This window comes from Chelonoidis abingdonii, chromosome 18 (assembly GCF_003597395.2).
Source record: "Chelonoidis abingdonii isolate Lonesome George chromosome 18, CheloAbing_2.0, whole genome shotgun sequence".
Classification (NCBI taxonomy): Eukaryota; Metazoa; Chordata; order Testudines; family Testudinidae; genus Chelonoidis; species Chelonoidis abingdonii.
Window position 1 is genome coordinate 7,912,509 of NC_133786.1, and position 25,566 is coordinate 7,938,074.

General features: G+C 49.9%; 1 protein-coding gene across 4 annotated transcripts in view; it reads right to left on the reverse strand.

Annotated features, from left to right (window-relative positions):
* SNX19 (sorting nexin 19) overlaps positions 1-25,566 on the reverse strand; it is a 55,001-nt gene that overhangs the window by 23,867 nt on the left and 5,568 nt on the right. For 3 of the 4 annotated variants that reach the window (XR_012657194.1, XM_032802393.2, XM_075073467.1), the window contains 4 exons: positions 23,052-23,182; positions 19,335-19,431; positions 18,330-18,480; positions 14,251-14,380 (listed from right to left, as the gene is read on the reverse strand). Coding sequence is in view for 3 of the 4 variants with exons in the window: in XM_032802393.2 (XP_032658284.1) it covers positions 14,251-14,380; positions 18,330-18,480; positions 19,335-19,431; positions 23,052-23,182 (509 nt within the window). In the remaining variant the exon portion in view is untranslated. Of the gene's footprint in view, positions 1-3,874; positions 4,015-14,250; positions 14,381-18,329; positions 18,481-19,334; positions 19,432-23,051; positions 23,183-25,566 lie in introns of those variants that run through there. The other variant, XM_032802394.2, reaches the window with a different exon arrangement.

Below are 25,566 nucleotides of genomic sequence, written 5' to 3' on the forward strand. Positions count from 1 at the left end.
ACACACACACACACTCTCTCTCTCTCTCTCTCTCTCTCTCTCTCTCTCTCATGTTGTCATACAGAGCTCATCCTGGGAAACAGAAATAGGTACCTGGGCCAAATTGAGTGGGAAGATGGTGTAAGGTAGATTCCATTACACAAAATTCCACCACAAGCCTCCAGTCTGCACAAGAGTCTAAGATTGTGTAATTTACAAGCCATACCAATGTAGCTGTGTCTGTGTTTCCGCTCCTGTGCAGATGCACTGTACCAGTGTGGCTGATCCCAGTTTCAAACCAGTGTAAGCCCGATATTACATTGGCGCAGCACATCTGCACTGGTATAAGCAATCTAGACTCCTTCCAGACTTTCTCAGACTCCTCTCTGAATTCAGAATCCTGGACTCATTGGGTTAATGTGCAAGAACAAGAGACTTCAGGCCCAGAACCCAGTCTCCATCCAGTCAAAACACAGGCCTTTCTGCACCATTCATGCACAGCAAGTGATTTTACATGAGAGAGGGTTCAGTGATGGAGTTCCACATCCAAATTCCTTGGAATTTGGGCAGGAGGGAAAGGTTGGCGGGTTCTCAGTTTAGGTCTTTGTGACCCAATGAAAACTCCAGCATCCTGATGAGCAGATGGCCTCTGGGCTGTTACCGCAGAGCCTTTCCCAGAAGTTAAAGTCAACTGGAAATGAAGCTTGGCACCAGCTAGGGTATAAGGTTCACATGTTGGGACCGCTGCATGGCTTAGTTGTTTTCCCTCCCTGTTTTGTGGAACAAGAAGGATGTGAAACAAACAGTCACATTTCCCATCCAGAGCTAGTCAAGACCAGCACAAAACCTCTCCCTGCCTCCTCGAATTCAATTTGATGGGATTTCAACACGCTGTACGGAGCGAGACACAAAACTAGGAGACAGGCCTCTGCGGAGCTGTTGTCTGGAGTCCTCCTCAGCACTCTCCTCTCCACGCGACACCATCCTTCCACAAACAGGTTGCAGTAGCATCGATTGCTTATGTGAGCATGGATAAATGCCTCTAGCTCCTACTCACTGCGGAATGGCCAGTGGGAGTAACCAAGTCAGACTGTAACACCAGTAAACTGGGCTCTATTTGCATCCCTGCTGGCTGGGGAAGGATAGCGAGGGAGCTGTTTTCATGCTAAGTAGAATCATAGAATATCAGGGTTGGAAGTCCCCTCAGGAGGTCATTTAGTCCAATCCCCTGCTCAAAGCAGGACCAATCCCCAACTAAATCCAAAGTGTTACCTCTAGTTTAGCAGTGATGAGAGCCTGGCTGTGATAACCAGCCATGGTCCAAGGAACTGCAGCTGACTGGGAGCTAGTGTCCTGTTAAGTCCTCCCAAAACAATTACAGAGCCAGCGCTGTCTTAGGGAGATGGTTCCTCTCAGAACAGGGAGTAGCCAACTGAATCTATTCAGGGCACCCAGCGCTGTGCATCCTGGGGCCACACACACGAGTTAGGAAAAGCAACACAGGCGCAAGTAGTTGTGCAGCTTTTGAAGCAGGGAAGTTCTTGCTTCTTTCACGGGGAAAGAGTGGCTGAAAGTGTCTTTATTGTGAAAAGAATTGTGCAGTCACTTGGATCGCTTGCGTTACATCCTAAAGGCAGCAAGACTCAGGTTCACCCCGGTCTCTGGTGTTGGGAAGAGATGCCATAGCCAGCAGCCTGCTAGTGGCACTGCTCAGTGCCTCAGTCCCACCAGTTCCAACCTCAATTCAGGTTTCCCAGTGGCTTGGCTTTGCAGGAATGGCATCAGTCTGAATCAAGGCTTTCACCTGATCAGTTTTCATGGGTTTCAGCCACTAGCCATCAGTAGCATTCACCTTGGGAGGGAGGGGGGGAAATGCGAGTTGCATCTTTTTTTCTGACTCATGACAGTGTCTTGTCTCAGGCTGCAGAAGAGAAGCAGGAAGAGAACCCAAGAGCCTGTGTTCCCATTCTCCTCACCAGAAGGGAGACAATTATAATAGAGGCAATGCCTTCCCCTAGCAGCTCTTGGGTGTGGTGCAAGGGAAGTGGGGGAAATCACTTGCCCTCTATCACACAGGCCTCTCTGCGGTGGGACACGGAAGCTGTTCTGTGCCATCAGAGCAAACATCATCAGCTTTTAGGTCAGGCAGTGACAAACGTCTCCAGTCGCTTCAAAGGCGGGAGGAATGTTACTTACCCATCTAGCAATATGGGCAGGACAGAAGCCAGGACAAAACCCTCTAAAAATGCCGCAGGGTCTTAAATGGTCATAACGGGGAAGCACCTTGGTTTTGCGTCTCATCTGAGGAGGGCAGGCAGGGATCCTTGCAGAGGCCTACGCTGCAGTCTCCACAACTGGATATTCCCTTCTGCTCTCTTTCCCTGTGTTCCAGATGGCTCTGGCAGACAAGCTGCTGAATCACCTGCCTCAGGCCATCTGTTCCCAGCCTTCAAGGAGCTACAAAGTGCAGGTGCTCCAAGAATTTAGGCCCATCCAAAAAGCCTGGCAGTGTGAGCAAGCAGGTTTGTGCCAGGTGTTTGAGATGGTCAAGCAATGCTGTGCATCTGTGGTCCTGTATAAAGTCAAGTGGAGCAAGGAGGCTGCCAAGTGATTTGTTTTCATCAGCTGTGCTGGCAGAAAGAGCTAGCGAGAGAGACTGAAAAACAAAACAAACCCCCAAAGTTATGAGCTCCTTGAATCACACTCATATTTTCAGAGGTGCCCAGGATGGCTATACTGACATCAACCCACTCCAGCCCCAGTTCCCAAAGCCAAGGGGGCAGGGAGAAGATACAGCAACCCCGGTGAGCACACCAAGTCGAGAGAGCCCAAGCGGCCGTCCAAGGGACAGCCAGTCCCTAATCACCTCAGGAGATCACCACAGCTGCATGCCATGTTCCCCACCGAACGAGGGGAGGACTATCAGCAAAGAGGCTTTGATATCAGAATAAGCGATGAGGTCCTTTTGATTGCAGCGACTTGAAGTTTAATGGCTCTAGTTCTGCAGGCCACCTCACAGCTCTGGCCACTAGCCTCAATTCTTACCAGTGGCACCCTTTGCGGGTCCAGCCCTGAACCCACTCACGGCTCTGCTGATGCACCTCATTCCTGACCTGCAGCATTCTCCACTGAGACAAGTTGGGGCTGAGATTTTCATTGCCAGCGGCATGCAGCAATGCTTCCTGGCCCTAATGGTTTGGGAGATCTCACACCTTATACCCACCTATGTCCCTAAGCCAGAAGAGCTATTATAATACCATGCTTAAGACGTTATGTAGCCATAGTGATGTCCGAGCTCTCAGTGGGTCATGTAGAAGGAGGCAGAGTTTCTAGTGGTTACAGCAGGAAACTGGGAAAGTCCCAAGATTTTAGCACAAGACCACAGGCTGATCCCAGGTTGGCTCAAAACCAGGCTGGAGTCTGACTGAAGCTCAAACATGGCACAGGGGAGCTGGATAGCGCTTTGATTTAGACGGACTGAGGCTGGGTCCTATCCCAGATGCAGAGGGATGGGTGTGGACAGTCACTGAGCCAACCCAGAACAGCCTGAGTTGCTCACAAAAAGCCCTCACATGGCCCCCGGTGTCAGAAGGCTCATCACCAGCCCACACAGGAGAAAAGAAAGCTTCCCACTGAGCCCACATACTGCAGCACCTCCTCTCCCATCCAGGGACCAGTACAGACCATCCAGCACTGCTCTCCTCTATCTAGATAGATTACTTACATAATCCCCACCACTCCTCCATCACCACAGTATCTGAGTGCCTCTCCATCTTTAATGTACCTATCCTCACAACCCCCCAGGGAGACAGCTCAGTGCTATTATCCCCGTCGTACAGCTGGGGAGCTGTGGCACAGAGAGGCTAAGTACCTTGCCCAAGGTCATGCAGGGAGTCTTGTCGGGGGGCGGGGGGGTGGAGGGAGCAGGGAATTGAAGTCCCAGGTCAGTGCACTAACCACTGCCCCCTGTTGGTTACCAAGATGAGAAGACCACCATGAGGGAATGGGATGAGGAAGAGGCTCATGTTGGCTGGCCTGGGGAAGGGAACGGCACAGCTGGAGTTAGCACAACTCAGCAGCTGCTATGGCTGGTGTTCTGCACAGCTCTATTTCGCAGGGTGGACGCTCACCCTCATCAGTGGCCCACCCTGGCACAGGGCTGTCGTCCAGTAACACACATGGGATGATTTGCAGTGTCAACGGGCTCCCCTTGGGTAGTGGGACATCCCAGGACTCACTGCCCCCCTGGGGCACTCAGTGTGGCCCTCCAGGCTCTATCCCCTGCTGAGGCACTGTGGGACAGCTGTCCAGATTTTCCCAGAAAGTACCAGTACAGAGGGAGGTGTGGATATGCAAGCTTGACAGGCACCTGGTTATGATAGGAACAAAGGTGCTGTGTGGATACAACTCCCTGCTGCTTTGCCTGGCCTATTTTAGTGGTGCATCCTCTCCTCCCCTCCCACCAGTTTTACCCGCTCTCGTGTGAACAGCTGCCTGGCCCCGTTCTCATTCGAGCAGTACTGGGGTGCCGGCTTTCCCAATGCAGAGCCCCCGAGGGGAGGGCTAATTAAACTGGCCACCCAGCTGAGCTAAAAACCCAATCTGAGATGAGGCACAGAGGTGAAACCTGATGGGGTAGACGGGCCAGGGAGGTGATGGCAATTTAATGGTTGTCTTGGCAACCAGGGGCCTCATTCTTCGTGGTGACTTTACCTCAGTGGGGAGCGACCTCCATTGTGGTCAGCTCCAAGGCTGGTCGGAGGGCCAGGAAGGGAATGGAACAGAGCCTGGGTGGGAATGGACAGCCCAAGGGCAAGGCCTCTACGCAGGTTGCAGGGGCGAGGCGGGGAATTCCTACTCCCCCCAGCCACATGTTCATCCCAGGCTGCAGGTACAATGAGCCCTCAGGTCACCATTTGAAAGAATAATAATAAAAGCTGGAATAACCTGGAACTGGGCAGGGTCCCAAGACGCTACAGCTACCACTGGTGGCCCAGAGAAACCCTGCTCAGTGAGAAGGAAAAGCCATGTGAGGCAGGTTACTTGGGTGCGTGTGGGTTTGGGGGTGGGAAGGGTTAATATTTAAGTTGGGGAGGGCAGCAATGGAGTGCTAGAACATAGGAAGCTTTGTGACAGGGAGGAAGATTTCCCCAAAGCAAATTATTTTAAGGGCACTGCTAGGAAGAAAAACAACTGAAGGACAGAAGCTTCATCCTTGGTTACATCAACTGTTATAGCTTCATGGCCATCTGCAGGGACAGAGCTCAGGACCCCCCGCTCCAGAGCCACATGCCTTCACTGTCCAACCTAAGGCAGCGTTTTCATGAGCAGCACTAAAGGCCAAGTTTTTAACCTCTCCAGACCTCACACCATTGGAAGGGAATGTGGCTATGTGCACATGCAGGCTTTCTAGCCAGCAGAGGGCAGTGGTGACACACAGGTGGGGCCTGGTTCCCGGCACTTACACCCTACTGAGATCAGCAGGAGGAAGGGCAGAATTTGGCCCAGGGTGCATAACACAAGAAAGATCTTGGACTCAAAGCATGAGTCTCTACAGCTTGAGCTAAAGGGCCAGGCTTTGTGTCTGGGTACCCCTATCGCATCTCTGGATTGGGGAGGACACACCATGCACGTTTGTGGGTGTCACTAGCACTAAGGAGAGAGGGGACTGGTCTAGGGTGACCCAACGGGGTAAAATTAGGAGTAATAAGGGGAGACTCAACCAGTGAACAGCATCTGGACATGGGGATGGAGGAAGACTCTGATTAGTTTCCCCGACAGAAAGCAGGATCCATCCCATTATTTGGGAGATTTAGCACTGGACAAAATACTAGAGAATAGAGTATAAGGTATAATATCGATCTGGCTAAAGAGAATGGCTAAGACGGCCGACAGCAATAGGCTGGATTCCCTCTCTAACTTCCATGGGTGAAATAAGGAGATTTAAGGGTAGAATGGTGTTAAGTTAAACTTCCTCCAGCTCACAGGAGGGTAGAGATAGAGACACGACAGCATCATCAAAGCAGCGCTTCACCTGTTACCAGCCACATGGCCTCAGACTGTTCATCCACCCTCAAACAACCACAGGCCTCATCTTGGTGCTACATTCAATAGCCCAGGTATCTCTAACAGATCTGTCACTCCAAAGATCAGCAATCCAAGTGTGTGTTTTTCTCTCACTCCAGCTCTTTATTTAATTCTTCTCCTACCTTCCACAAATCAACATCTGACCCCATACACTGATTCAGCCCCCACCCCTCAACCTGGACAATTATAGGCGAGGATGGTGACTTTAAATCACTGGTCACTCATCATATCCCAGGCCACATCAGAGACAGAAAGCAGCAGGCCAGTGAGACAAGGGCAAGGCTCTGATACAACTGAGCTGCATTACACAGAGAAGGGGGAGGGCACAGGCCTCAGCCGTAAGAAGTGGGCAATGCTTCCCCTCCACCCCTGGGCTACTAACTCTCTAGGTAGGTCTTGTTTAATACCCATTGGTGCCAGTTGGCATCGTACATCTGGATCAAGAGAATGTTTTTCTGAGCGAGTGTTGTGTGGCTCTTTTGACCCTGAAGCAGTGTACTTCCAGGAATCCATTATATCAACAGGGAGCTGGCCCAAATTACAAAGTTTGGACCCAAACTCCTGCAGAAAGTCTAGGGTGTTGGGATCTGGGACCCCATTAGAGTGAATCTAACCATCCCTTTGCTCAGCGTCCACGCAGCCTGGTTCTCTTCTTATTCCATTCATTCTCAGCTGTCACCTCTATGTACCCACCCAGCCTTGATCAGCATGGGGCATGCTCCTTCAGCACCATCCCAGCTACAGCCCCTTCTAGCGACAAGAGACCCTCAGCTGCACAGCTGCCAGGTCCTTCCAAATTTTAACCACCCGGAGAGAATCACAGGTTGGCTGGCAGCTCCCCCTTATGCCCAGAGTGAGAAATGCACAGCCAGTGACCCCTCTTCACCCTGCCAAAGCAAGAGAGGTGGCATCTAAAGAACAAACCTGAAGCCAAGAAACAAACCTATAACTGGGCAAACTCACTACTAGCTAGAAATTATGTCACCCCCACTCAGAAAAAGAATAGGGATATATATTGTGACAGGATTACAGCTCACACATGTGTGTGCATGTCCTGGGGGTTTCTCTCTTGCACTTTTCAATAGCAAAAAAAAAAAAAAGTTGTGTGTCAATGCCCTCCATCTATCCATACAACAGGGACCACCCAGACAGTAGCAAAACAGTCTTCCTCCATCCATCACCAATGCCCCTTGGCTCCCACCACCTCCCGGGATAAGAGGGGCCATTCAACTCTCTCACCCCTCTACAGAGATGGCTGAGATCCAAACTGATACCTGTCAAACTCGTTTCATAGAAGTTTATCCAAAAAGCCATCAGATGGCAACAGCTTTTTGTCACCATCCACCTGGCCTGGACTCAAACAGATGGTTTGCAGTCTCCCTTAAGGTCTGGTTCTAGGATGGATCCAACCCCACAAGGACCCTGTTTCCCAATCCTGGCTCAGAGGCCAGCTGGAATTTTGGAAGAACCAGCGATGGATAGAATCCACAACAGAATAACCGAGCCCACGAGGCTGCCAACATTCAAAATGGTGGAAAGTTGGCAAGGGCAGCGATCTCATGAGATTCCTGCCACTCAGAGCCTAAACATCACTGGGGCAGCTCGGAAGATTTCAGTGCTGGTGAACCCAGACCCTTTCCCTGAGTCAGCCTCTTGCTTGAACCTTGATTTCCAGTGCAGGTCTGCATGAGGTTTAAAGACCATCTGGCTGGTCCCACTCGTCAACGATCTAGCTAGGCTAGCTCCTAGCACAGCTCATTTTTCACTTGCTCTGCTCCTCCGCTATGGACAAACAGGGGATGTTGATCCCCAGCGATGGCAAGGTGGTCCCTTTGCATCCAGCACACACTATAAAGGTGCTGAAGGAGGGGAACAAAGGCCAGGGGAGAGATCTGGAAGAGCCATGCGAGCATATGACCAAGGGAGAATCAGGACAGGAGATGCTGATCCAAGCCAGGGATGCTTTTCATTTATTTTAACTCCTGCTCCATGCCCCCTATAAAGCCACGTGGAACCTGACACCATCAAAGCTGACAGCATATGCCCACGCTTCCCTTATATACACATGCACTTCCGAGCCTCAGCATGGCAGCTCTGCTCCTGTTACCAAGTGCAGACAGCCAGGATGTGATGAGACACAATCTCTTATCTTTGGATTAGTGGGTCGTATAAAATGCACGCCTCTCTTGATGTTCAGGAAGGGGTGGGGAACGACTTACTAGAACAGCTTATTGCAAAAACAAAAAACGTGCTAGAGATACAGGGCAGTGGAGAATGTTCAGATCTGGATCCAGAGTTCTCCCAAAACTGGGGGTGTTTAGATCCAGAGTCTTGGAACATAAGAATGGCCAGACTGGGTCAGACCAATGGTCCATCTAGCCCAGCATCCTGTCTTCAGACAGTGGCGAGGACCAGAGCTTCAGGTGGAGTGTGCAGAAGAGGGCAATTACAGAGAGATTGACCCGTCTTCCCCTCCCAGCTTGTGGCAGTCAGAGGTTTAGGCTCGCCTTGAGAATGGAGTTGAATCTGTCCAGATTTCACTTCATGTCTAGATCCCCATCCTCACCCAGAGTCATCTACTTGGAAGTAGACATGCTCTGCAAGAGAAAGCGAGCACTTCTCCCGCTCGGGCTGAAAGGAGCAAACCCACCAGAGAGGGAAAAATCTGAGCAAAAAATTCCCAGATGGTTAAAATTATCACAGCAGCAGGAGTGCTTGTGGCCACCCGACACCCTGTGGTAGTATCAAGAGAGACGGCAGGAATCTCACTGACCCAATACAAGGGGCTGCAGTGGTGGCTGGTGAGGAGCTGAGCAAACTGACCAAGGAACTGGCCATGGGACACGACACAGAACAGCCAGCGAGTACTGACTTATTGACCTAGTCATCGGGGCTTCCTGATACCTGCGCTACTGGCAATGGGACATAGCTCATGGGCCATCAGAATTCAGGCAGTCTTGGCTCCATTAGAACCTATCGTAGGTGGCCACCAGCTTTCAGGATTCTCTAGCTTCATCAGCAGGGTTAAAGGGCACTGCTCTAGGGTTTCTGCTCCCTCCACCCATATCCTTTTTGCCATTGCAGTCACACACAAACAGTCTGCACACTACAGATACAGCGGTACAATCAGCACACATGAACTCTGCACGCTGGGAGCACACGGCACAGGCCTGCTGCACCAATCACATCCACCCCAATAACCACGCTGCAGCCCTATTTGTCCTGGACCACAGGCCTACCGCACCCTTTATTGGTCCTGTGGCACCCATGCTAGGAGCCCATTACTCTTGCATCTGAAACCCACTGCTCTGACCACACATGCTTGTTGCACCCACGCCGGCAGCCCCTGCCACACCCACACTGCATGATCTCTTGTACAGCCACATGCCACACCTCTTTCACGTGAGCACCAGGCTCTTGTTATGGCTAATCGCAACACGTTTTATACCTGGGCCACCTTCACCGCCACAGAGAATCTTTCAGCCTCCCCTGATCATCACAGCACTGCGGAGCCAGGGAAACACAAGAGGTAATGCCAGCAAACTCCACAGGCAGAGAGCAGGGGCATTTTTAGAGGCGAAGCAGAGACTTTATCAGAGGGAGGTGAAGAGAGTCAGGTTGGAGATGACTGGAGCTCACTCCCAGTGGCTGTTCTGTAGGACGTGAGATGGTGAGTCTCAAACATTCATGGCCACTAGCCAGCGCCCTGAGGCAGATGCCCACAGCCCAGAACCGATCACTACTAGCATGAAGTGCCCCTCATTGAAGCCTAAGTATAAATGAACCAGGAAATCTATTTAAGTGGCTCATTTGCAGGAACCACCATTGCCTCAGCAAGGGGCTTGTACCAGGTTAGGCCTTGATGGTGGCCAGATCAGGCCAGGCCAAGCCAAGCTTCCACCACGCCCTGGTCTTCAAAAGGTTCCACAAACACCTCCCTCCCACACACACTTTGCCTGTTTGATTCATTTGTTTTAATCTTCTGCCACCCAAAGGTGGCTCTGTTCCTGGATGCCCAGTGGAGCTGGCTCTCGAGCTCAGGGCACATGTATGGGCACTTGGTTCTGAGAGACCTGAAGCCAGGCTCTCCCATCTCTTCTCTCACTGGCTAAGAACGTAAGATGGAGCCCTGAGAGTGCCCTAGATCTAGGCTGTCTCACTGTGCCCATCACTGTTGCGGCTGTCCCTTTGATACAGTGGCAACTGCTGCCAAAGGGGACAGCTTGAGGGCAGAACGAGGAGAGGCAGCCACTGTGTGTTCGGCCTGTATTTATATTGCTGCACTGACTCACCCACTCAAAAAGGGACTTGGACTGTCTAAACGTTTCTAGTTCCTGTAGCGATACCTCAGAAGCCAAGAATAGCCCCATCTCCGTTTGCAGACAGGCCCCTATGCAGACTCTGAATTCACCTCGATAGGGAGGACCACCGCCCTGTTTCCTCCCCTAGGGCTAGTAACATTTTTTGCTGATCCAAGGGAGAAAAGAGACAGTTTAATAAATGAGGGGCACGGATTTGGAGTGGGGCTGAGGGTTTGTTTACAGACGCAAGCCGAGAGGGCTGTACAAACTGGAATCTTTTCTTGGCTCAGGGTTGTCTCAACTCCCAGCTGCCCCCCACCCCCACCCTGCTTCTCCCTGCGGCTCCAAAAAAGGACCACTCCATGTTACACAATTGGATGCACTCAGCACCGCTGCAGACATGCACGCCTGTGATCCCTTTTACTTAACAATACCTTTTTCGGTCATCCAGCTTTTCTCCTCCAGCCTCCTGTTGCCATGAAACTGACAATCAGGGGAGATTTATGGTCCCTGGCTCCAGCTACAACTATTCCAGCCAGGGAGAGGAGGGAACGAAGAGTGGGGTGGGATATTTTGCTGGGGGGAAGGAGGGGAATCATTACTAGTTAGCAACAGCATCTGGCAGAGGACACTTGTTGAAATTTCAGGTGTAAACTGGAGGATTGGTGCCAGGGAACAGACCAAGAGAGAGAGAGGGAACCGGGGAGGAATGAGAAACTGCTGCAAGTCAACAAAGGATAGAAGAATGTGGGTGTAAAGAGGGGGTTAAAGGCATCCCTAGTGCAATTCCATTGATTTCAATACTATTGCACCAGGCAGGGGGATCTGACCTGTTGCATCTGGATCATTCAGCTGCATGGCTTCTGCAAAGGAGGAATTCTAGTACTTGCTGGAGAGAAGCTGGAATGCCCATGTGGGTATTTGCATCAAGACACCAGGAACAGCATGTTCCTCACCATACAAGAGCTGCAAGAGGAGTGTACAGCAGTGGAGGCAATTCTGAAGCAGCAGCGCCCACCAACACCCTCTCAAGCGCTAACATCCCAATGGGGAATCTTGTGAAGCAGGAAAGGAACCCTCTGGGGGCATCAGAAGCAGCAGAACAGGCTGTACATCTGACTCTATATAAATCTTCATGCTTCAGGGCATAAACCAACTAATAAGGGTCAGGAAGGAAGTTATCCCCCCTCACCCCCATGGAGAGGTTATTCCATAACTGCCTAGAAAAAGGTACATGCACCTTCCTCTCGAGTAGCTCATACTGGTCACTGTTGGAAACAGGATGCCAGACTATATGGAGCATTAATCTGCTAAGAGTATCCCTGTGCTTGGTCTACACTAGCAGAGAAAGGGGCTGCCAAGGATCGAAATGTTCATGCCACAGAAACAGCATCTAGCATCTTCTCCTCCCACTTAGGGCTACCCAGCAGCAGTCTGCACCAGAGTCAGGATGTCAAGGCTGCAGTTGTATTTAGGTTTGACCTGTTCAATCAAGTTAGGGGTACAAGACTGGTGAAATGCTTCCAACTCGAGTCCATGTAACACAAAACTACTGAATCGTTGTCATCAGGGACCCAACCTGGGTCTTAAACCCTGAGCTTCTACAGCCCGAGAGACAAGACCCACGTTGGTTAGTCGAAGCTCTACATGTGGTCCAGCCACCAGAGGGGGACAGAGTGCCATAATGAGTAGGCGTGGCTAGCACACCTACACTGCAATTTAGCGATGCAGCTCGTGTCTGCATACCCACACTAGCTTTGCTCTAGTGAATGTGGATAAAAATAGCAGTGAAGATGCAACCACATGGACACCGATGCGGGTCAGCAACATCCATACATACCCAGGCTTCTGGGCGGGCTTGTACAGGCCATGCCAGGGTCTGCACCATCACGTCTTCACCACTATTTTGAGCTGTGCTAGCTAGCTGAGAGCTAATGCAGGTATACCTGGGCATATCACACTACCGTCCACAGGAGGCTGCTGTCAGCTCTGCGGCAGGTAGCAATGCCAAGAACGCAGAGAAATGGAGATCCCCACCACAGCACTCCATCACAGCCAAAGCCACCAAGCAACTAGCGCTGCTCCCGCAGAAACCCCAGAGCTGACCTCCCACAGCAGAGCATCCACACTCCTCCTCTGACTCTACCCCAGCTCTCATCCCACACCAGAGCTGAACAGTGCCAAAAGGCCCCGTTCAATTGCTCGTGGTGCCCATTATGTCAACCAGAACAGCAAAGGAGAGAGAAGCCCGAGCAATTAATCGATAGCATCAGTATCCTGGTAACAGATCAGCTGACCTTGCAAAACTCCAACCCACGCCAGCCTTCTGGGTCGCATCAGACATGGATGGGAAGTATAGGCCCCTCCTAGTTTTGGATCTGATCCAGATACAAACTGCAGAGGATAGGGGTTCAGATCTGTGGGTTCTAACTCAAAACCCTCCTTCTTCACCCTACAATTAAAGGGTGCCGAGCTTTGGACTGGAAGCTCTGCTTTAGTTCTGTTTCCAGGGGAAAACATCACAGAACACTCTAATCTGGGCACTAAAACAGGCCGTTGGCACTAGGCAAAGGCCCATGGAGACATTAGGTTTGTCTGACCCCGAATCTCTAACACAGACTGCATGGAGGGGCTGCACACGCAGCCCTCCTAACACAGCTCTGCTCAGGGTATTTCCAGAGATCCCCAGTTTAGGCACGAGTCACAGAGCCAGTCGGGTGCTTAGCGTGTGAACACTTCTCTAGTAGAAAAGGAGTAGGCACTGCAGGCTCCGTGGGTAACTGGGACGCAGCGTAGTAGGAGGTGATAATGTGCAGTGTCAGGACCTGGTGCCTCTGTGCTCATACACACAGGGATCAGGTTCCAGCTCATTGCTCAGCTAGAAAAGCCCACTGTGGAGAAGCTGTAGCATTTCTCCCCTTTCCCCGAAAAGGAGCCAACTTTCCAGTGGCTGTTAGAATCTCCAGCCTGAAAGGGCTTTGACAAACTTACCTGACATGGTCCTTGAGGAACATCTGTTGCACAAGAGGAAATGCTTCCAGGCTCTGAGCTTTGGCTCTTTAGAAAAGCTTTGCCGTTTACCTCCAAAGATCAGATCCTCAGCTGGTGTAAATCAGTGCAGCTGCATTAACTGATTGACATCAGCTGAGGATTTGGCCCTAGGCATCCCCTCCTGGGAAAGGAAGATGGTACGAGAAGAGATACTCCACATAACCAAGCTAATAGCCAAGCAAATGACCCTCCTTTTCCCAGCTCACACAGCAGAAGCCATGTTTTAAGCTCACAAGAAAAGTGAGCACTCACTCAATGTGTACGCCAGCCGAGGACGGGGCTCTAAGCCAGCCAGACTAGGGAAGGTTTGGCACATCCTGAACCTGCCACGCACATGCGGCATTGCAGGAAGGAGGTTTACAAACACATCCTGCTCAGGGACAGTGCGTGCATTTCTTTTTGGAACATCAGACAAGGCAGAGCTGTGACCTGCCCCTCACTGAGAGGGAGCTGGGTGTCAGTGGAAGCTGGGAGTCCTACTTCCCTGGGGTGCTGGGAGACTAAATCCATTAATGCTTGGGGAGATTGGTAGCGATTATCCTCCACTAACGTAACTTCCCTTGTATTCCTACTGTGGTGGCTGCTGCTCTTACCAACCCAAATAGATCCATGTCCTTTTGAGAGCACCCACTGGAGTGCCAAGAAGCAGCCTTCACTGGGCATGCTGCTCTTCTCACCAGGGACAAAACCTCCCGTGCCAAGAGCCGGGCACCTGGTGCTATGGATCAGTCCCTCCTGTCTCTGAAGGGAAACGACCCAGGGCTGCCTGTGCCAAGGGAGACCCACTCAGCTCTCTCCTCCCTGGGGATGTGGAGTGCTGCAGAGATCTTACCTTTGGATCAGGGACCCAAAGAGGAGGTGCAGCACCTTCTGCATGTTCTCAGTGCAGAGCCAGCTCCAGCGATCCATCAGTAGCAGATGCAGCAGGTCCAGAGCCGTGTCTGCCAAGGGCGTCTCAGAATCTGCCAGGAGGTAGGGGGGCATGTGAGAAAGCTGGTTCGCATCCACGCCACTTGCTGCATCAGAGTGAGACCACAGCTCTGCAGTCACAGCAGGAACACTGCACTGCTGAGGCACAGACTCCCTTCCTTACACAACCCCAATTACCAGCTCTCTAGCAGAATGCTGCTCCTTGCCTAGGGCCATGCCACAACACCCCCATCCACAGCTAGTTCCCCTGACATCTGCATTTAGTCCTAGCTCCAGCCCGGACACAAGAGCTCTCTCCTCTGCAGCACCTGCCTTCCAAAATACTCTTTGGCCTCTCTCACCTCCAATCCAGCCAGCCCCCTTCTCCTTCCCGCATTCCCCATGATACAGAGTAGACCAGATCCCCAGCTACTGTCACTTGCTGCGAGCCCCATCGACTTCACCCCCAGCTGCGGGTGTGGGGCTGGGGGTGTCGTTTACAATATAGCACCAGGCACAATCCGTGTGGTGTGTAGGAAAGGCCTGGTGACAAATAAAGCCACATCGTATTGTGCACATGGCCAGTTCCTTAGTCACACATTCCCATTCCGAGTGTGAGGAGGCATAGGCAAAGTGGCTGGGCATCCCCATTTCCTCTCCAGTGAGGAGAGTGGCAGACATGAACGTATGCTAGGATTAAGGCTCCCAGTCCCTGCCCTCATTGCCCGTTTCTGTACAGCCCCTAAGCGGACACGGCGCTTTACAAACGCAGAGGAGACATGGACCCTGTAAAGAGCTTGCAAGCAGAATAAGGCAAGATCAAAGGGGAGACAAGACATGGGGCAGAGGTTCACGGGGGAGGGAACCTGGGACAAGGAGAAGAGATCACTTGGAGGGGTGGGTGCTGAAGGAGGGACTGGAAGCATTTCAAACTCGGAGACAGCCAATAGGACAAAAAAGCATGAAGATGAGAATGGGAAAGGGAGGCAGAAGGAGAGGTATGGGGATCAGGAGAGGAAACGAGAAGAAAGACATAGGTGGGGGATACCACCGGATGGGTACTGGTGGGGTTACAGGTGAGAGGTAGGAATCAATGCGGGGAGTTCAGGGATGGCAGCATGGTTGGAACAGGTGAGGAGGAAGCCAATGTCAGCAGCCAGAGTTTGGACTCATTGAGTGTGGATAAAAGGTGGTTGAGGGGGCTGGGGGAGGAGGGAATAGCTGGGCTTTTCTGAGGCATGCTCTTCACTGCTCCCAACCTGAGGTTTCCCAGCGGTTTCGCATTGCTGGGGTGCCATCTTGTGGCAGGCTCTGGTCCCAGCACCGAAATGTGCGAACAGTATCCCAGCACAGAATGGAACAGTTCAAAAAACCAACATGTCAGCAGGGATGTGCCGCTGTCAGACCTCGACAGGGTAACCGGTTCTGTTCCTCAGGGTCCTTGGACTCTCTAACCAAACTGTGCAAGCTTCAGATCTTAACTGCAGTTAGCCCGTCCAGAGAACTTTCCCACCCCTAGATCTCAGGGTACGTGCCACAAGTGGGAGGCTTTACTTTCCCCATATTATGGGTGGCCAAAATGAAACACAGGTTCCATGTCTGACCTCCTGTTCCCCTCACTGTCCCAGTCACAGACTCTTCATCTTCTCCTGAAGGTGGAGCGTCTTTCAGAGTCCTCCTGCTCCTGCTCAAATTACGGCATAAAAAGGAGAGCGGACAGGGTTTTTCCTTCCATTCCTTGCTGTCAGTGAGCTGACCTCTTTGTCCCATCAGACTGGATGCTAATTGTTTTCACATGACGGTCTAGGAAGATCAGTAGCTCACATTTGGCCACCTAGTCCTTCTGGGAATCATTTCCTCTTGTGCATTACATTCCTCTGGGGCTTGGATTTACACTAGAAGGGCCAAAGTAGGCTGTCACCACGTGCAAAAACCCAGGCAGCGCTACAGGACAGATGATCATGAATTAACCTTGTTTACTCCCTTCACGTCCATCCCCCCAAGTCACTGGCTGGCCAACCTCACTGCACCGCCCTCTTCTGACAGATCACTTACTCAACAGATAAGGACTCTGGTTGTCCTTGGCAAGCCATTTCACAGACATTCCCCCTCTCCTCCCAGACCATTCCATCTGTTCGCTGCTTCCAGGTCTGGTGATGGCTCAGATAAGTCAGCATCATTTACACAAGACTTCCACGAGAGTTCAGCTAAACACGACCCCTTCGCGTCTCATTTGTTCTGTACAGACCAGTGACCTCAGACCTGACAGCCCTGCAGCGCTACATATTTACATTCATTAGAGGCAGGGCAGGCACCTCTACCTATACATAAGGATGCCCCACAGTTCCTATTATGAGACCACGTTTGCAGTTGATTATAACTTAAGCAGACTTGAACCATTTGGTCTGTGATCTTCCAAGCTGGGTGTCTGCCTCAAGATGAATTTTTTTGGAAAGTTTCAGCTTAAACAGTTCAGCCTCATCCAAGAACAGACTAGGGAAAAACACATTGTTTTGCCCATGTTAAAAATATTCTTGCAACTGTTTTGTTGAGAAGCTCTAGTGTCCCCATGCTTGGAGCAGAGACTTGAAACTTGGCAGAGGTCATCCTAGTGTCACAGATGTGCCTTTTGCTGCTCCCATTAAAGCCATCCAAATTTGGCCAAGTTACAAACCTCTGAAAGACTGTGTATTATATCACATAAACGCAAGGGGACTGAATGTCAGCTACACGGGCAGCCTTAATTCTGGCATTTCCTAACTTTTGAGTTCTTGACTTTGCAACTTTAATGCTCTTTTAATGGAGGTTTTTTTTTTTTAAATACAATATTGAAACTAAAATGCATTAAACGTTTCCTTCTCCTGCTTCTAGGAAATGCATCTCTGTAGTAACGTTCAGTAGAGGAACTCCAAGCTCTTCATAAACATTTTTCACATCTCAACCTGTAGGATATGGAAGTGTCATTCCCTCCCTGCTTGCCTGGAAAACAGGGATCAAGGGCCACACAGGTGGAATAATTTGCCCAGGGTCCATCAGGCAAAAACCAAGCAAACGGGAGTCCAGACTCACACTCCCAAAGTATTAGACAACTCTGCTCTCTGCAAACTGCCTTTGTTACTTTCTCTTAGATCCATTCTGTCATACAGAGAAGCAACATGTATCTGCCCAGGTGAGAATTTTCAAGGGTGTGGCCTCATAAAGACCATTGTGGTGCTAATGTTGAGAGTCGTTCAGATTTTTTATTACAGACGGGGTGTAAAAGAGATGCAGATACACAAACAGGTTAGCCATTGGCTCCTGCACCGTACCTCCAACAGGTTATTTTAGAGAAAGGCAAATGGGACAATGTTGGGCATAGTGGGGGGACTAAGCATGAGACTGGATCACTCCCTTTCAGCATGTACAACGAAAAATATTACTGTGTGCAAGACTGTTCAGGCCCTTTTCATACCATCCAATGGCTTTCTCTCTCCAGCTCCTGGGTAGCAAATTCCTCAAGCCTCTTCTATGCTGGCTGGAGCAGTGTGTGTTTTCATTGGTTTGCAGACTGTTGACCACTAGCTATTAATTATTACTGGTATCACAGTGGTGCCTTGAGACCTCAGCCTGGGAGTGAGGCCACATTGTGATGGGTGCTGGACATGCTCAGAAACCCAAAGAGGTTACATCTAAGTAGCTTGGAGCAAGCAAGGAGTTTTGAGAGAGCCTTGCTCTCATGCCACAGGACAGCGTCAAAGGGATGCCTGAGCCATGCACTCCCTACCCATATGGCTCTGATTCTTCCCTTTGCTTCCAGCGACAATCCAGCACACAGCTGCTTCCCAGCATGGCGCCAGAGAGGTCTGGTTTTTTCAATCATTAATCAGAGTGCCAAAAGCATGACAGGCAGGGAGACCCCAAAGGCCTTATGAGATAAGCAGACTGACGAAGATGGGAGAGGCATGTAACATAAAAGCCAAGTGATGGGGTGCAGTGGAGGGGCATTGGCAGGCAGGAGCTTACCAGGGTCATCCTTCTGGTACACTGGCTGCTGTGGAACGTGCGTGGGGCCCACCCCCTCGGTTTCCGGGGCCTTGCTGGACATCACCTCCAGCAACTTCTCCTGCTTCTGAATGAAGGACTCCATCCCAGCCAGGGACAAGGCATCAGAGACCTGAGGAAACAGCCATGTGTCAGGGCCACAGCACTGGGAAGCAGGTGGCTATAACTGGCAACCCACCCCACCCAACTACTCTGCATCATACGAACAGCTAGCCACTGCCCTGAAACATAACCTCTCCTGGTCCTGCCCTGTGTAGTCCTGTTGAATCCAGTGGCTCCCACCAGGGCACACTATGGCTTGTCCATTAGAATCACAAGCATAAAAATTAGGCTGCAGGGAGTCACTGTTGCTGCTATTCATTTTCTATTTCAACCCCAACACCAGTTCCTGCTTCTGGGCTCCGGAACCATGCCCCAGCTGTGCCAATACATCTCATTCTTGTCTTGTAACACCCTTTGTTATTCCAGCCTTAGATGCCCAACACATCTGCCTTCATCTCTAACAGTCCTCCTACCCCAACCAGCTCTGCCCGTTTATTATTTGGACTGTGGTAGTGCCCAGAGACCAGGGCCCTGTGTACAAGGTGCTGCACAAAGATACAACAAAGTGATGGTTCCTGCCACCAAGGCCTTTCCTCACCTGTAGCCCCCCCTTACTACTGCAGCCTTGGTCTCCCCAGTAGCTCTGTGAATGCTCTTCCTGCTTGGCTGGCAAGAATCCTGCTAGGCACTGGGCCCCTCTTGAACTAACCATGCAAACAGCTTCATGTTTGGCTCAGACTACCAAACTCATTGCACTGGTGACCATCTCCAGCAGCAGCAGCAGTGAATACGCTATATGGGGTCCCCACTGCACCATATCCCTTGTACACCTAGATCTTTTTCCAGTTCAGCCCTCAAACAGTCTCCCAAAGACCCTTGGTCCTGGCCACCTGACCAGCATCCTCGGGCAGGATCTGCACTCACAGTGCTGCCCTCCCTCAGACCATACAGGATCCTCTCATGTGCTTCGGCCGCGCTCAGCACTGGAGCAATTTTACTGGACGAGAACCTCAGCCTGGGCCTGGGGAAGAGAGACAGAGTGGAGTTTAATGCCTTGTCCTTAATCTGATGTGAGGAGTTGCTAAAACTTCAGCTAAGAACACAGAAAGCCACCCTGCTGTGAAAGGAAACCAGCTCTGATCTGTCCTGTAACCAGGGCCAGATTAAGGGGCAGGCGACTGCCTAGGGTGCCAAGCTTGGGAGGCACCGGGATTGGGGTGCTGTTTCTGTTGTTAGCGACAAAAGGGAAAGTAGAACGTCTGAAGTGACATGTTTCAGGCATTCCGTATACAGATGCATTTTTCACTAGCCTCCTCGAACATTCTGGCCTTTGTAGAATCTCGTGGAACCTTCCAGACTTTCTGAGAACTATATTTCCCTCAAACCTTCTAGAATGTTGCCAGCCAGGCCCTCGCTGGGTAGGACGTCCGTCGCAAGTCAGTCAGGGAGGTATAAGAACGGAGTGAAGTGGAGTGAAGTAAGAGCCCAGCTACGATATTGCGAACCTTGTTCACATGGCTGACAACATTCTGGGAAATGCCGTTCTCAGAAAGTCTGGAAGGTTCCACGAGATTCTACCAAGGTCCAGAACATTTTAGGAGGTTAGTGAAAAATGAATAAATTAAAATGCAATAAAAAAATAAGGTATTCAAAAGCTTAACAAATGGGAGAGAGAGGGGCGCCAAAGATGCTCCTCGCCTGGGACGCCATTTGGTCTCGGGCCGGCCCTGCCTACAACCCCCAGTGGCCCTAGGCAGACCACCCAGTAGTATAATTTCCAAAAGACCTATGCAATTTTTGAATGCATAGCAGCATGGGATACATACTATGAATGGCCCTGTAGATGCAGTGAAAAACCCTGCCAAAGAAGCGCTTGTATCATGCTATAAAAGGGGGGTGGGGGGTCTCCAGCAAAGGAAGTCTCCATAAGGGCTTACAGACTACGTGGGTACCCAGAATACACACTCCAGGTGATTGCAATGCAGTCATGGTCTAGTGGTTAACAGCAGCAGCCAGGGCTCCTGGGTTCTATTCCCAGCAATTCCATTGACCTATGTGCAACAAAGGACAACTCACTTCGCTTTTCTGTGCCTCTGTTTCCCCATGCCAAGTGTTTGGGATGGGTTGCCATAGAGATTGATGTAGGAGCTCAGCTTCTGAGGCTGGAACTTCTGACCCAGAACAGGGAGATTTCAGGGTGAGCGCAGCATGCAGGTGTCGGTGACAGCCATGGGACCTGCAAGCACCATGCTGCCTCGCCCACCTCCTGAGGAGACTGCAGCTCTGGCTGGTGAATTGGGCCCAGGGAAGCACTGACAGGATGTTGCAACAGTGACAGTGCAGCTCTGGCTAACACACACACACACAGAGACCCACATATGGTCTAGAGTTGACTTAATCTCTCCTTTGCATGGAGAGCATGGACTAGATGACCTGTTAAGGTCCATCCCAGCCTTATATTACTGTGGTTCTATACATATACATGTATACGCCCACTTCTTATACACTGGTTACCATTTTTCTAAATGTAGATTTAAAATAATAATAAAAAGAACGCAACATGCCTATTCAGAGCTCTGGGTGCCCTAACCAACCACTATGACTTGGATAATGGAGTGGAGATGATGCTTATAAAATGGGTGGATGACACCAAGATGGGAGGGATTACAAGCATTTTGGAGGGCAGGATTAGAATTCAAAGCGACCTTGACAAATTGGAGAATTTCTCTGAATCCAACAAGATGAAATTCAATAAAGACAAGTGCAAAGTCTTACGCTTAGGAAGGATGAAAAATCAAATGTAAAACTACAAAATGAGGTGATTAGGCTAGGCAGTAGTAGTGCTGAAAAGAAGTTAGGGATTACGGTGGATCATGAACTGAATATAAGCCAACAAAGTGATGCAGCTGCAAAAACAAGACCAATATAATTTTGGGATGTGTTGTATGTAAGACACTGGAGGCAATTGTCCCTTTCTACTTAGCACTCCTGAGGCTCCAGCAGGAGCCCTGTGTCAAATTGTGGGCACCACAATTTAGGAAAGATGTGGACAAATTGGAACGAGTTCAGAGAAGACCAATACAAAGGATAAAAGGTTTAGAAAACGTGACCTCTGAGGAAAGTTAAAAGAACTGAGCATGGTTAAGTCTTGAGAAAAGAAGACTGAGGGGGGACCTGATAACAGAATTTAAATGTGTTAAGGGCTGTTATAAAAAGGGTGGTGATCAATTGTTCTCTGAAGGCAAGACAAGAAGAATGGACTTAATCTGCAGCAAGGGAGATTTAGGTTAGATATTAAGAAAAACTGTCTAACGATAAGGGTAGTTAAGCTCTGGAACAGGCTTCCAAGGGAGGTTGTTGGTCTAGGGTTACTTGGTCCTACCACAGTAGGGGGCTGGACTTGACTTCTCGAGGTCCCTTCTAGCCCCAGATTTCTGTGATTAACAATACAGTAAATAGAATGGAATTCCTGCCGTACAGATCCATGTGCATAGCTCTTTTCCTATCCACTGGCTGACACACACACAGGCCCTCCTATACAGGTCAATTTTTCTTTTCTAAATAGAGATTTCTATTCAGTGAGTGGCAGTCACTTATACACAAGCATATACAGTAACATAACATGTTCATAAAACCTTTTGCTATCAAACGCCCTAAGTAGGATTGTGTAACCCAGCTATTAAATGTGCAGACACAGAGAGGTCTGAAGGATCTGGAAGGGCTGTTTGCTTTTTGGATAAATTAAAAAGTCTGTTTATTGCTAAGGAATGTTCTTTCCAGCCAAGATTGCTCCAAATCTGATTTAAAAAAAACTGTTCAGAGCAACTTTTTGAAGCAAAACATCCCCTTTCAGGAAAATACATATGCATACACACACATGCATTCCAGCCACGTTGACCAGCAGCTTCTGTTGACTTTAGCAACAGCAGATAGTAAACACTTAGGTCGCAAAGTTCATGCAGCATTCTCAGCTTATGCCACAGGATAAACACTCCAGTATTCATTGGCCACGCCTTTGGCCACCGCAAGGAGTCTGCAGAACTTTTGGTAAAGGGAGCGAGGATTAACCCCCAAGTCTGGACCAAATCAGAACTCAGGTATTGGAATTACATTCTTCCTTCCCCAAACTCCCTTCCAGTTTCAGTTGGATTTGGGATTGTGTCCTAAAGTATTGTGGATGGTTGCCACAATTGCTGTTTAAACATCAGCTGCGCTTCACCCCAGAGGAAGCCACATTTCACTGGTTCTGCTTGTGCATTGGTTTAAAGATCATAATGCAATCCTTTAATAACATAAGCATGTCCTCCAATGCACTGCACCTCCAACAGCACAACACACAATGTTTCAGTGCGGACCCCATGGGAAGAGAGCCACCTATCATCAGCCAGAACCAACTCCTGGAATATCTGAGTGTTCCCCTTGGGGTCTCCTCCTCACATACTGACCCAAATTGACTCTGCTTAATTTGTAAAATGTAATGGAGTCACAGCACAGGGTAGGATGGCTGCATGTTACTCACCATTTCAAAGCACCCAGCATCAAGCCTGGCATTTGGTGCTACCTTGTAGCACTAATTATCCTATGTTCAGGCCACTGATACTGTCAACATGCTGTGCATAACCCGAAAAAAAGAGTCCTTACTTATTAGCCTTCTTCCCATCCATCTGGGATTTCCCATCCACCTCTGTCTCGCTGAGCTCTTCCGTTGGGCTCTGAGGTTCTGACCTGGGGAACGCTGTCTTCAGAGTGTCCACAATGGCATTGAGCACAATCTGCCAGGGGTGGGAAAAGCAAGGTGGTTAGCTCCTTGTGAAGGAGGAAGGTACCATGCTCCAGAAAGGGGTGTCCTCTGGCTCCCAACTCAGCCGGTAACTGCCTATCGACCACTACTAAGGAGAAAGAAGAACGTGGCACGGCCAGAACAACCTTCACTTTGGGATTAAAAGATCTCATCCATGCTCCTTTAGGGTCAGGTCCTGCTGTCAGCAGAAGTTAACTGGGACAAGGCATGGACTCAATGTCCCTTAACAGTTTTTTTTTTTTTTTAATAAAATGCATATTATATATATACACACACATACACCTATCTCACAGAACTGGAAGGGACCTTGAAAAGTCATCTAAGTCCAGTCCCCTGCCTTCACAGCAGGACCAAGTACCATCAACAGATTTTTTTTTTTTTTTTTACTCAGCTCCCTAAATGCCCCCTTAAAGACTGAACTCACAAGCTGAGGTTTAGCACGTCAATGCTCAAATCACTGAGCTATCCCCAGCAAAGGGGTAGCCAAGGTGCCCGGAGAAACGGACTAGAACTGATGGGCAGCTCAAACCTCCACTCGGCTTCAGTCTCTCTTTCCCGTCTCTGCTCCCATGGCTCACAGGTGCTCCCCTTTAGGCCAGGCCTACACTGCATTCGCGAGTGGGTGATCACAGCTTTTGTAGACGGACTCAACGCTATGATTGATCTTGCTAGCTGGAGTAACAATAGCAGTGAAGCCGTGGCAAGTATGTACCCAGGGTGCTGGGCAGACTTGTACAGTCCGTGATGATGCTAGCAATCATTATTCGAGCTAGCTAAATCAAAGCTAGCTCAGGGATGTCTACACACGCTGCAGTCAGGGTAGACTTATCCTGAGAGTCACAGGGCCTCTCCAGGTAACGTTTTAGACAGAGGCCTGTTAAACCTTCTGAACTGCACGTATGCTCGTACAGGACACTTCTTAAAGTGCCCCTACTGGGGCTGCCGGGGGTTCAGTGGAGTGACAGGTGCTGAAATTGATCCATCTGCGGATAGAGCCCTCGCTTGGGGTGTTCAGGGCATGGGAGCAGCCACTGCTCTGGCAAGATTCCATCTGGGAGAGGCACGTGCTAGGATTTTAATGGAACAGCAAAAGGAAGAGAGACTGATTTCACTTTGATTTTGTTTATGGGCACCAGGTGCATCATGACAGGAAGTGTTGGCCAGCATGTCAAGTGTGTTTAAATTAGACTGTGATATCTTCAATGCAGGGACTCTGTCTGAACCGTTTTCCCAAGGGCAGGGCAGCCTGGATCGTGTGAACATCACAGGAGACAGAGGAAAATTGAGACTTTGGATAAATCAAGGGAACTTTCAGTGTGACTATTGCAGAGGAAGGAAGGACAGGACCCTGTCTGAGGGGATGGCTGTTGTGCTGGGCTATGTATATTTCAGCACTCTGGAAACTGGAAGAAGGGGAAGCTATAAAAAGCATCACATTCATTCATTCAGAGCCAAATACACTGTGCATCCAGGCATTCAGCTAAGCCTCAACCCAAGTGGTTTTAACAAGCAGTCATGTACCCAAGTGCCCAAGCAGACACCAATCTGTAAAGGACAGATTGGAAAGCTTTCTATTGCTCTCATTAAATAAAGTAAAAAAACCCTGCCCATTAACAATCAGGGATTGGCCAGCTGATGTAAATATGGAGAACCCATGAGTACCAATCCCCCACTCTTACTAGACTATGAATCTTTATCTAATTATTAAAATATCTATGCAGCAAGGTTTCCAAGGGAGGGTGGGGGGGACATGTACTTATCTTACACCCCTCCTATAACCTGAGATCAGGTAACACGTTACCACTCAGGAGATTTGTTCAGAGAGCTCACAATCCAGGAGGAGATCTGGGGAAAAGTACCCAAAGGTGCACCAGGCACATGTGGGTCCACAAGGATCCCATAAGAGTTAGTACCTTTCCAAATCACCAACACTTGAGCTCATCAACTGAGCTGGGCACTTGCAAGATGGGGTGGGAAAGGTGGTCATTGAAATGAATGAACCATCCCTTTGTCTCCTCTTCTCCCCTCTTCTGTTATGTACAACATCCTATGCTTATGGTGGGAAGGGTAGCAATTTGGGTCACAGACGCCATTTGCACAAAGCAAGCAAGGGTGGTCTTATGGTTAAAGCCAAGGACTGTGATTCCAGTGACCCAGACTCCCAAGGCAAGTCGTTCGATATTTCTATGCCTTGGTTTTCCCAGCTGTGACAAGGGGATTATAATACTTCATTTCTCCACTTCTGTGGCCATGGAGATTGTAAGCTCTATGGGGCAGGGACTGTCTCTAACTAGGGGTATGTACAGCACCTATCATAGTGGTGTCCCAGAGCTCAGCTGGGTCCTCTAGATGCAA